The sequence below is a fragment of the Hemibagrus wyckioides genome, linkage group LG03 (assembly GCF_019097595.1).
Source record: "Hemibagrus wyckioides isolate EC202008001 linkage group LG03, SWU_Hwy_1.0, whole genome shotgun sequence".
In the NCBI taxonomy this organism is placed as follows: Eukaryota; Metazoa; Chordata; class Actinopteri; order Siluriformes; family Bagridae; genus Hemibagrus; species Hemibagrus wyckioides.
This window is the reverse complement of record NC_080712.1, coordinates 18297315-18308741: the sequence shown is the minus strand read 5'-3', so window position 1 is coordinate 18308741 and position 11427 is coordinate 18297315. Positions and strand designations below refer to the sequence as shown.

Genomic DNA, 11427 nt, shown 5'->3' with positions numbered 1-11427 from the left:
AAATTTCAGCCTCAAACAACCAACATAAAGTATAAAGAAATAAAAGTATATTGATTTTGTGTCGCCATCCACCGCGCACACACACATACACACACGTTTGTCTTACTATTCTCTAGTAATAGCCCCTTGTCTACAATAGTTTTGCTGTTGTTGCTGCTATTGTTTTTTTTTTTTGTCCCTGAAGGTGTACACACACACACACACACACACACACAAACACGATTTTTTCCCCTTCCCTCTCCTCCTTTTGTAAGTTGCTTAACACCTCTACTACTTATAATAATAATAATAATAATAATAATAATAATAATAATAATAATAATAATAATGGCTATTAAAATCCCGCTACATCATTATCGCAGATTGGAAAGTTTGGGGTTATAGTATAATATAAAGCTAGTATAAATCTAGCTAACGCCATAATAGTGCATATGATATATATGTGTGTGTGTCTGTGTGTGTGTATATATATATATATATATATATATATATATATATACACACACACACACACACACACATATATATATATATATATATATATATATACACACACACACATATATATATATCATATGTACTATTATGGCGTTAGCTAGATTTATACTAATAGATATGTCCACTTATTTATTTATGAAGATTTGGAAAAATGTAAACCATTTTAAGGAACTGTATAATTTTCACATGCATTCTAGCAGCAGTGTCTGATATTAGTGTGTCTCGGATCTCCTAATTTCTCAGAGATAATTGCTTATTTGTGATGTGTGAGCTCAGTGGCCAGCCTGCCACTCGCCTCCCCCTTGTCTAATGAGCGCGACGTAAAAATGCAGAGGCGCACAGAAGAGCTGCAGCAGATCGGACACACACTTGAGCCTCATCACACACTGCACACACACACACACACACACTTCTCTCCTCTGTGCTCCTCTGCTAAACCAAGAGCTGTGGAGCATCCTGCGATCTCTCTGTAAGTTAAACTCTGACTATAATTTCTGTTTGATTTATAAATACTGGTAAACGATATTTGGTAAAGATTAGACTACATATTTAATTTGTATTCCAAGCAATATAATTTTGGTACAAAATATTTAGTGCTATAAATATACTGTATATACTCGATTTTTTTTACACATTTGCTGGCGGTGTGAAGCTGTAGAAGTCAGGGAATTAGATGAAACAGGAAATTTTAGGTTTGTTAAAAAATACGTTACAGACATGCCATTGATTTATTAGACTCTGTAAATTGCGTATATTAATGTGAATGTATAAATAATTCTTTTTTTTAATTCTTTTTTTAATTGGTGTAATGAATAATTGATCAGTGAAATAGGCCACACAAAAATAATACAAGGCATTTGTAATTAATATCAGATATGTGTAGATTAATGACCATCATGTCTTTTTCAGGATCATGGAACATAGTCTAATGCCGCGCTCTTTATGGACCAACGACAGCAAATTTCTCCACCATCATGTCCCTGATTTCTTCACCAGTGTCCAGGTTACACAGGACATACCAGCAGGAGTGTCTTTCGGTCCTTGTGTGCTTCATAACACTTTTTATGACACAATAGCGTTCATCGCCTTGAAGTCGTTTGACAGAGGAGGAAAAGCCTACGTGTTTAGAGTGAGTGCATTATACAGCATCATTCATTTTGCGGAAATACTGTTATGGTATTAAGCGGATTATTAGGCTACACAAGACATGTGCAATGAAATGTATTGTATATACATAGTGTGTTACATTTATCAACAGGTAGATCCGGATGCATTAAAGAGTTCTCCGTTAGTGGTTCCCTGGCTCAGGTTGGTGCAGGCTGCAATGGACGCAGAAGAGCAGAACACTGAGGCCTATCTGAAGGGCGGTCAGCTGTATTTCCGCACTGTCCGAGATATTAGCCAAGGGGAGGAACTGCTCGTCTGGTACGACGAAGAACTGTCTCATCTTTTGGGCTTTAGCGACATTAAAACCAAGGCCCTGACAGATGGTGAGGACTGCTCACATTGTTATGGGTCACGAATGTCGACCCACATTAGCGTGCGCCTATTCACAAACATTTATTGCTGGCTGTAACACTTGTGACAAGTTGCGCATGCATTGGAATGCATATGGGTGTAATGATGTTAATGTATCTTTTACACAGGTTACTCGTGTGGGAAGTGCGGACTGGCGTTCAAGCACGAAAACCCTTTTCTAGCTCACTGTCGCTTTTTATGCGCGCAAGTTAAAGTGGACACATTGCGAGGAGACAGCGAAGAGAAAAACGCTGAAACACGGCGACAGCGCAGTGTCACTGACTTTCACAACATCGCAAGGGACATAGAACATAAAAAGTCGGGCTCGTCAGAGGATCGGAAAAGAAGGCACGACGAAGCTTTGAGTCCGAAATGCAAAAAACCTGTTTTGTTGGAGAAAAAAAACATGGCCAATCATAACAACATGGCACACGTCCACAAATACTATCCCAATGAACATGATTTTACGGAACCGACCATGAAAGTCTCCAGTTCTCCAACTTCTCCAAAGTCAAAAAGCGCCAAAAGCAGTGCGTTTGTGGAGACCAAGAAAGCGAAATCGGAACAGCCGACCAAGACAGAGGATATAACACGGGAAAACCCATCGGTTTCGACTTTACAACTGGACAGAGAGGCTGCTTTGGGCCTTCAGTCCAACTCCAGCGCCTTTTTGCTTTGGAGTGCGCATGCGGAGCAAAAGAGCGCTTTCTGCAAACCCAACAAGCTCAGCATCACTGAGGACCAGCAGCATCAGAGACCACTTGGCCTTTCGGATGATGTTTCAGAACAGACAGCTTTGGGATATAGAAGTATGCTGTCGTCTCATTTGTTTCAAGGCGACCTGCACAACACACAAACAGTCTCTCCGGCTCCCATTAGCGCTCCCGGCTCCTTTCATTACGCACCGGATGTGTGGTGCCGGAACATCAGTGGTCCTTTACAGCCCACCTCTTCTCTCAGTCTTCTTCCTCCTACTCTCAGCTCTATGGCCGTGACGGTGCAGAACTGGTGCGCTAAGTGCAACCTCTCATTCCGGATGACTTCGGACTTAGTGTTTCACATGCGCTCGCACCACAAGAAAGAGTTCGCCGCCGAGGCTCAGGGTCGGAGGAGACGAGAGGAGAAACTCACCTGCCCGATCTGTCATGAATACTTCCGCGAACGTCATCATCTCTCGCGTCACATGACTTCACACAACTGAACGAGGGACTAAAAACAAGTGTATTTCATACTATCAGGTCAAGCAAAAATGATAGAGACATAATAGAGATTAATGACTAGGACAAGTAGCTGTTCATGAATGTCAACAAGCCAAATGACACAATGAGACCTAAAAACAGTAATGTCAAAGTTGAAGCAGCTCATAATCTAACATAAGACCAACTAAGACCAAAATAGCTTACAGTAACATTTTAATATATCATTTAGACCCCTGATTAACATGAAGTGCTAGGTAATTAATTAATTAATTAATAATTAAATGGGATACAAATTAAAAATCATCAGACTAATGTAATTATTTACCGACGTGTTATTTTTCCCCTGTGGTGAAAATTCTGTGTTCATTAATGACTTTCTGTGTGTGCCACTAATCTCCACAAGATGTCCGCAGAACTCCACAGAATTTTCAGTCAGCATCTCATGACCTAAGTTTTCTATCAGTTTTTCTATCCAGTGTATCTGGGTGATTGAAATGAGAAAGCAAAAAACATAATATTAATGTCACTATGGTTGTGATTAATATTGAGTTACAGCCGGAAGTGCCTTACAAAGCTCAGGTTTGAAAATATAGCTCTACGAATAGACATTTCACTAACTTTAAATTGCTAGCAGCCGGACTAATCCATGAGTAGGGCTTATTTAGTTGTTGTTGTTGTTGTTGTTTTGTTTTGTTTTTATTTCTTGCACTACAGTTAAAGTACTAATTTCTTTCTTATCTAGGCTATAGGGCATGTTCAGTTATTCATTATTTTAAAGTCACCACAAAGGACAAAAATATGTATTTATCTGCAAATTTATTGGGAAAAATGGTATAGCCTTTATATATTTGGTGATGCATAATATCAGTAAAGGTTCTAGTTTAAAGACTGCAACCTGCAACATGTTTGGCTTGGCTTTTATTTTTAATTGTCATTAAAAATAATTAATTGTAGTTGTTCAGTACTTATTGGATTAATCCTATAAGGATTATACGATATTTTAAGTGAATTGTTAAGAAAAGGCTGTCAAAGTAAAAAAGCTAGATCATTGCTTATGGATAGATGTTAGATTAGTATACATAATGCATTTTAATAGATTATGCACTATAATAATAATAATAATAATAATAATAATAATAATAATAATAGTACTGAGCTTACCTAGAATTCATTTACTTAAGAAATGTTCCTTTGGTTCATGCTTCTTCTTTATTGAAGGTTTAAAACAATAAAGTAGGGTTTTATTTTTTAATGATTATGGCTTATCATATAACTTTTGTCATATCTCATGGTCGACATGAAAAGACACTAACATTAGCCACTGTAATTTAACTGAACTGTGATTGGAAAGGGTATATATTTTGGAGACCATTGCAGGAAGAACAAAATTGTAGATGTTCACAAATTGTGCTCATCTATTTCCTATGATATTGTATTCTTCATGTTCCAGGGGGATACACACTGAAGTGATCACATGGGATTTAGGAAATAAAATTTGTAATCATTATAGTATTTTAACATACTCTAAATATAGGCTAATATCATTCTACTGACACTGATGTGTTGGAAATAAATCTCGTCTCGGTGGTTGATGTTTCTCAAAAATGAACTGATATTGCTTTTCTTTTTCTCTTTTGATGATTATTAGATATTAGATGAAGCAGTATGCATTCTCAAAAATTATTGGAAACTGGGGAAATGGACCAGAAGATAAACAAGAAATGATCTTTTGAGTTATTCAAAGACTTAAGTCAGTTATATACGGCTTACAAATTCATGCTTCCTTATGCTAAGTAGGGTGTTGCCTACTTGCGCTCAGTGTCAAAGGAATTAATATTTGTGTGAGTTTGTGTGTAAATGTATGGGGGGGAAATACTACTATAATATTTTCTTGAATAAAAGTCGATTTATCAGTTAGTGCATGTTTTTATTTTAAGTTATATCATGAATAAGTTAAGAATAATAATATTATGACCTCAAACACACATACACTGGTAATCCTGTGGAGGGCTCTCTCTACTACATTTTGAAGAGTCTAGAGAGAGAGAGAGCTTATGAGAAAGTCAAACTCTGTAGTCATCCTCTGCAAAGTTCTCAATGCTGCCTGTGGTCAATTTATGAGAATAATTCCAGCATAATACTGTCATAATTAGTGATCGAGCTGCATTAGATGCTAATAAGATGAGGAACGATTTGTTTCAGCTGTATTCAAAATGTCCATTCATATGTAACACTTGTACTTACAGGAACAGTCCTCACTGACTTGTCCTTATTTGAAAATCTAAATACCTGCCTTCACAACTACCTAGTACTTCCCAGCAGAACCTGAAACTGGGGATTCCCTCTTGAGGATCATTTCGAATTTTGCCACGGATTTTAAGTGTTTTAAAAGATAGTGGTTGCTGGGAGTAGGAATATGATTAGATTAAGAAATTTGAACACTCAAAGCACAAAACAATATATGCAATTCATTTTAACAAATGTTTGATTTCATAAAATAAGCTATTGACATCCTAATTTCTAACCCAACTATATGAACTTATGAATAATAAAATCATATTCATTAAATGAATTCATTCACCGTCTTCTGACAGTTATTATTTGTATTGCATATATCATACAAAATGTTTCCAAAATTATTTGCCTGCATTTAGAGAGCAATGCATCTTAAACTTGCTAACAAATAAGTCATAAATCTGGAAAATGCATTCATAAGAATCAGAGACATTATATAAATATTACCACATATTGAATAATTTTGGGAAAACAAATCAACCACAACTACTGACAAGGGGAAAAAACTAATTCATCTAACATTTTTTTAAAAGTCATAGCACAGACTAGCTGGTTAATGTTCAAATAAATCATTAGCATTTCTGGTCTGCTGTGGATGACAATGTCTTGAGTGTGTTTGAAAAGAGTGACATCATTTGTTGTGAGAAAAATGTTAACATCCTGCTCTCAAAGGCCCGGTGGCTCTTGAAGTGGGTTTGAAATGACGACTAGGCAAAGTGAAGACTCATCTATCCTCTTCTTTGATGTTGAAGTGGAGAAAGCTGCTTTCAGAGCCCAATCAATGTTCACCCGCTTCACATGTTATTCAGAGATCTTTACAACAAAAGCCTTTCAGTAGAACCTGCTTTTAAAACATCGATATGCTGTTACAAAATCAAGACTCTTACAATTAGTTTGGATTTTCTTTTTAAATTCTATATAATCACTATACATATAACTAATAATTTCAGTTCATAATTTAAAAACAAATACATGTACAAAAATACATTTTCTAACACATATCATATTGAAACATTGACCTTACATTGTAAATTTTGTATACAAACACATTTACCCCAAATATTTCACACTTAGGTCAATTATTAAATACTGTTATGTAGTAGATAATACACTCCCATTCATAATCGTAATCCCCTTCAGCGTCTCTGAACTCCTGATTACATCTCTAAAAGTAACACAAGCTGTCTGAGGATGATTTAACACATTGGTGACCTTGGTGAGTAGTCTACTTCTGACACACAACCACTTGGAAATATTCCAAGGAAAACTTTTAAATATGAGTGGCTTATTGTTAGCTCATTGCTTAACAGTCTTGAAACCAAAGCCTGGTTTCAAAGCCTCATTATTAGTTTTAAAACTGAATCTCCAGCTGTGGAGTGTCTGCTGATGTTATACGATACATATTGTGAAAACAAAAACTCAGTTCAGAAGGCAGTACATGTTTATACACTATTTAAAGTAACTTAAATGCCAAGCACTGAGACTACCTGGTGCTTGGTCTGGTTGCACAATAGAAGTGCTAGACTGTTTCCTACTATGAACATTTTAAACCAAGCATAATTTAAATAATCTCTGCTTCCACCTGGATATCTCTACATAGTGTTTTGACAAAATCTTTACTGTTTATCATCAAAAATAATAACTCTATTTCGTACATAAAGCAGCAATGCAATAACTATCGAACCAATCTCTTGATAAATTTACACTTTTTTTTTGCTTAGAGACAATGTTCAGCATTATAGATATATAAAAAAAATCCTCATTATAGAGAAAACTGTAAATCAGGATTGAATGAGCATGTAAAGACCTTATAACATTATAGCTTTGCAGTGGGTACTGTACAGTATGTGGCAACTACAGACAATATGCCTCTTCACATTTTGTTTTGGTGTTGTAACCACAACACATGACCGTGTTTCTATATATGTGGTTATCCCACTGACCACTGAGTCTATCGACAGGAGCAGGTCTCCACTGACATGTCGGGGTAGTTCTTTAATACAATGTTTTTGGCTTCATCTAGGAAGAGGACACTGAGAGGGTTCATTTTCTCAGGTACACAGCAGGGCTCCGGGATGCCTGGAATGATACCAACCGTCTTCACTATACTCTGAATGGTTGCATGGTTGGATGGACGAACAACCTAAAATAGAGAAGAAAAAAACCCCAGATTGAATAATGTAAAAAATGTAGGAAAATAACTTCAAACACATTCTTCTCTCTGTATTTTTGTTTAGCGTTTGAGAGGACACAATCTCAACATTTCAAACCACCCCTAAAAACCTCACAATTGACTGTTTAAAGTAGTGGGAAAAAAAGGAAATCAAGAAAATAGTCCCTCTAAAAACCCCATTAAAGTTCAAATTATGTGAATGCAATTACACTTAATGCTTGTGTGCTTCACTAATGCTGGAACTGAATGCTTTCTGGAATTCTTTGTTTAAAGTCTGGCTAGAAAAGTCATTCTAAGGCATTTTTAAATATTTCAATATGGCCAAATAATCCACTCCACTATATCCACTATAACCACTATATAAATGCATAGTACACCCATAAGTATAAGATGGTCACCTTAGGTATGGGAAATTCACACGTTCCTGCACAGTAGTAGGCGTCAAAGGATTTAGGGGACAAGATCCATTCACTCCAGCCAATATCTGCAAAATCCACTTTGAGGTACCTCCTGGAACAGACACGAGGTTCTCTCCACTGTCTCCTCCGTGCTTTCTTCATGGTTTTCTCATCAAAGCTGAGAACCTGTAACTTGTTCAGTCCATCACCATGCCCCTGGTCTTTCTTTCTCGGCTCCTTTTTAGAAGGCTTTGGCTTCAGTGATAGATAAGTGCTTTCCCACTTATCATGCTCCTTGAAGCTGTTATACTCCACTTCAGGGAGCTCATTGTTCTGCATAGGATCAGGAAAATACAAGTCTCTTTTAACCCGCATATCAGGTGAAGTGTTTGAAGACGGAGTGGTCTTCTCATCTGCAGGGAAGGGGTCATACCTCTGTAAGCTCATGGCCACACTGTTAGGCTCTGAAATGGCTTGGTCATTGGCATACACTAGCATGTATGGCATTTTGAAGGTTGACAAATGCTCCTGATACCTCTGATATTTTTTGCCATAGTCAAACTCCAGCGTTATCACAGCCTGCTCCCTGAGTCTCACTTCCTTTATGATTTGAGACACATCTTTTATTTGCCATATCCCTCTACTGTGTGGGTAAAAAGTGATGTTCCCAAGCAATGAGCCCGAAGGTGAATCAGAGGAATAACTTCGGAATAAAAGATGAAATGAAGGCAAGAAGTGATGGTTCTGGATGCGACAGGAAGGACTGCGAAAGCGCTTGCAGAACCAGGACCTCTGACGTGGCCGTTTGTCAAAAAAGAAATGAAGCGTGGAGGTGAGAACGGTCTCAGAATCTTGAAGCAACGTTAGATTTAGGTGATACAAAACGCGTTGTTCCAAGCTTTCTGCAAGGAAACAGAGAACAACTGTTAGTTATATATGCATTGTAAAACTGACTTCAACAGCAGGCTTTTTGTTCTAAGGAAGGACAAAATGAGGTGATACATTACTCCTGGAGCAGCTGGAACCATGTGGATATGATTATTTAAGCTTCCTTATAAGCCTGCCTAGAATCTAGTAACGTGATATCAATAAAACATTCTGATAAAACGCTTTTGCAGACTGAAACAATGTTAACATCTGCTGCCTTGAGTATATAGATAAAGCTCCTGTATAGCTTTTTATGCTTCTTGGTTCATTTTTGGTATATATACTAAGCACATGGTTGCAGTTTATTGGTAAGGGGTTGGTCAGTTCCGTGAAAATCTCTTTGGTGCCTACACATAATGTTAAGAGAATGCAGAAGGACATTTATGTATACAATATACAGTTACTTTATGCTTAAATAGCCACAGAGAATAAACTCTTACTAAACACATGCACAGAAGACTGAATGGTCTTGACAACGGTGAAACTAGATTTAAAGAGCAAGTTTAATTTCTTTCCTTCCCTAAGTGAAATTCACACTCAGTAGAATGCATATGGAAGAAAAAATGCTTCCCAACTCACCAGGCTTGGCTTTAAAACTTCTCACAGTATTTGTGTTTTTTGGCCAGTTCGACTCTCTGCTGTATTTCTCGTAGAGTTTGAACATATGCTGTGAAACTCTGTCCGTTTCCGTGCTGTCACTGACTTCATCAAGCGGCACATCCAACACAAAGTCTGACACTTCATGGCCAAGCACACATATGATCGAAAAGAGTAGCAGGTGCGCCAAAACGGTGCATTTAAACGCCATGATTAAAAAGGCGCTCCAGACAGACAAGCTTTCTAAGAACCAAAAATACAAAGTAAAAAAAAAATCAGATCATGAATCCGGGGACCACCTTCACGAATGACAGGTATCTGCTTTAGTTTTTTTTTTTGTTTTCCTTTAGTGACGTGCTGAATAAAGGAGAGTATCCGCTGGGTCTCGGTTAACCTGTTGAATGTGCGCTTGTTTCTTATGAGCGCCACTAAAACGTGGCTCAGAACATATGCTGCTCTGGAGGCTGACGCACGCGCTAAGGAGCCAACAGAAAGCAGGGAGAAGCACACAGACCTGACAGCACTCAATACTGCTATACTACTTACTACTGTGGATAGTATAGGAAGCATAGTATAGTATGGATAATATAAAAAAAAAAGCACGAGCCACACGAGACCTAACAAATAACAGACTACCTACCGCAGAGTTTACAGGGAAGCTGCCATATTATTTTTTATTGATCATTACAAGACACTCTGCCTTTTCACCCCATGCAGCTGATAATAGAACCACAATTGTAGTATAAAGGTGTTCAGTTAGATTCTGTTGTAAAGACACATATGTCTCAGGAAACCATACAATTTTCACTCATGTGGTTGATTCTTTACAGTACCTACGTGTTTGCATGAGTTACATAGATATTTTAAATGTTTTGCAAATGAACTATCACTTAGTTTTCCATTCACATAATGATAATTAGTAAATTACTTTATGATATTATTGCCAACAGTGATATGAGTAAGTGGTGTGGTTTGACAATAGTGTCAGAGATTATAAATAACCCACAACAACAACAACAACAATAATAATAATAATTAAAAAATAATAATAAGTACAACAACAACAACAATAATAATAATTGCTATTATTATTATTATTATTATTATTAATATTATTATTATTATTATTATTATTATTATTCACAATCATGCAAGCCGCCACATTTGTGAAACTAGGAGAAGAAATAAAATGCATTTGTTGACCATTATGTCGGACATCCAGTTATCTAGCACAAAAATACTAAAATGTGAACCCTGTAAATATGTAAATAAAATCTGATTGCACTGAACACAGGTTTGAAGGTAATGAAACAGGTGGATTTGCAGCAAATCGCAAGTTGTAAAATGTATTCATCCATCTGAAGTTTTGCCATTATCCACTAACAGTCATGAAAACTTAGAGATCCAGTGTTGTCATTTTTCTTCTTGTCATAATTTAAATAAGAGTATAAAAGAGTTTTATCAAATTCTTTTGTTTTTATTTTATTCCTGAGTGTCTACAAAATACATCTGAAATTATGAAATTTGTGTCTTTACAACTGACAGGCAGTTTATTTATTTATTTAACTTTGTTTTATTAATATTTTTTGTGGACATGTGTAAGGTCTATTCCTTCAGGTCTGACAAGTAATACTCAGAATACAGTAGGTCACGTTAGCTTGTTTAAATTAGGTTGTAAATGTCAGGCATATTGCACATCAATTGAAACAACTAAATTTTCTTACTGAATATCATTTGCCGTTTTAAATCCGAGCAGCATCAATTTTCTGTAATCAAGCAACTGCACTAATCAATTACTAATCAATGCAGTTGTAGCTTTGTT

The 11427-nt window shown here is 36.6% G+C and overlaps 2 protein-coding genes across 2 annotated transcripts; one reads left to right on the top strand and one right to left on the bottom strand.

Annotated features, from left to right (window-relative positions):
• The first annotated feature begins 823 nt into the window (after positions 1-823).
• Positions 824-5132, top strand: prdm8 (PR domain containing 8). Its single transcript, XM_058378837.1, has 4 exons — positions 824-967; positions 1408-1627; positions 1757-1988; positions 2145-5132. The coding sequence occupies exons 1-4, from the start codon at positions 825-827 to the stop codon at positions 3215-3217; spliced, it is 1668 nt and encodes a 555-aa protein (XP_058234820.1). The 5' UTR covers position 824; the 3' UTR covers positions 3218-5132.
• A 50-nt stretch (positions 5133-5182) lies between these two features.
• gdf10a (growth differentiation factor 10a) lies at positions 5183-10069 on the bottom strand. The gene is made up of 3 exons (XM_058378844.1): positions 9588-10069; positions 8082-8983; positions 5183-7653 (listed from the first exon to the last, which is right to left on the bottom strand). The coding sequence occupies exons 1-3, from the start codon at positions 9814-9816 to the stop codon at positions 7462-7464; spliced, it is 1323 nt and encodes a 440-aa protein (XP_058234827.1). The 5' UTR covers positions 9817-10069; the 3' UTR covers positions 5183-7461.
• Between the last annotated feature and the right edge of the window lie 1358 nt (positions 10070-11427).

Coding starts and splice junctions, on each gene's coding strand:
- prdm8 (XM_058378837.1), top strand. CDS start 825: ATGCAGAGGCGCACAGAAGAGCTGCAGCAGATCGGACACACACTTGAG. Junction 968..1,407: donor GAGCATCCTGCGATCTCTCT/GTAAGTTAAACT, acceptor TGTCTTTTTCAG/GATCATGGAACATAGTCTAA. Junction 1,989..2,144: donor AACCAAGGCCCTGACAGATG/GTGAGGACTGCT, acceptor TCTTTTACACAG/GTTACTCGTGTGGGAAGTGC.
- gdf10a (XM_058378844.1), bottom strand. CDS start 9,816: ATGGCGTTTAAATGCACCGTTTTGGCGCACCTGCTACTCTTTTCGATC. Junction 8,984..9,587: donor AAGTTTTAAAGCCAAGCCTG/GTGAGTTGGGAA, acceptor GTTTCCTTGCAG/AAAGCTTGGAACAACGCGTT. Junction 7,654..8,081: donor GTGAATTTCCCATACCTAAG/GTGACCATCTTA, acceptor TCTCTATTTTAG/GTTGTTCGTCCATCCAACCA.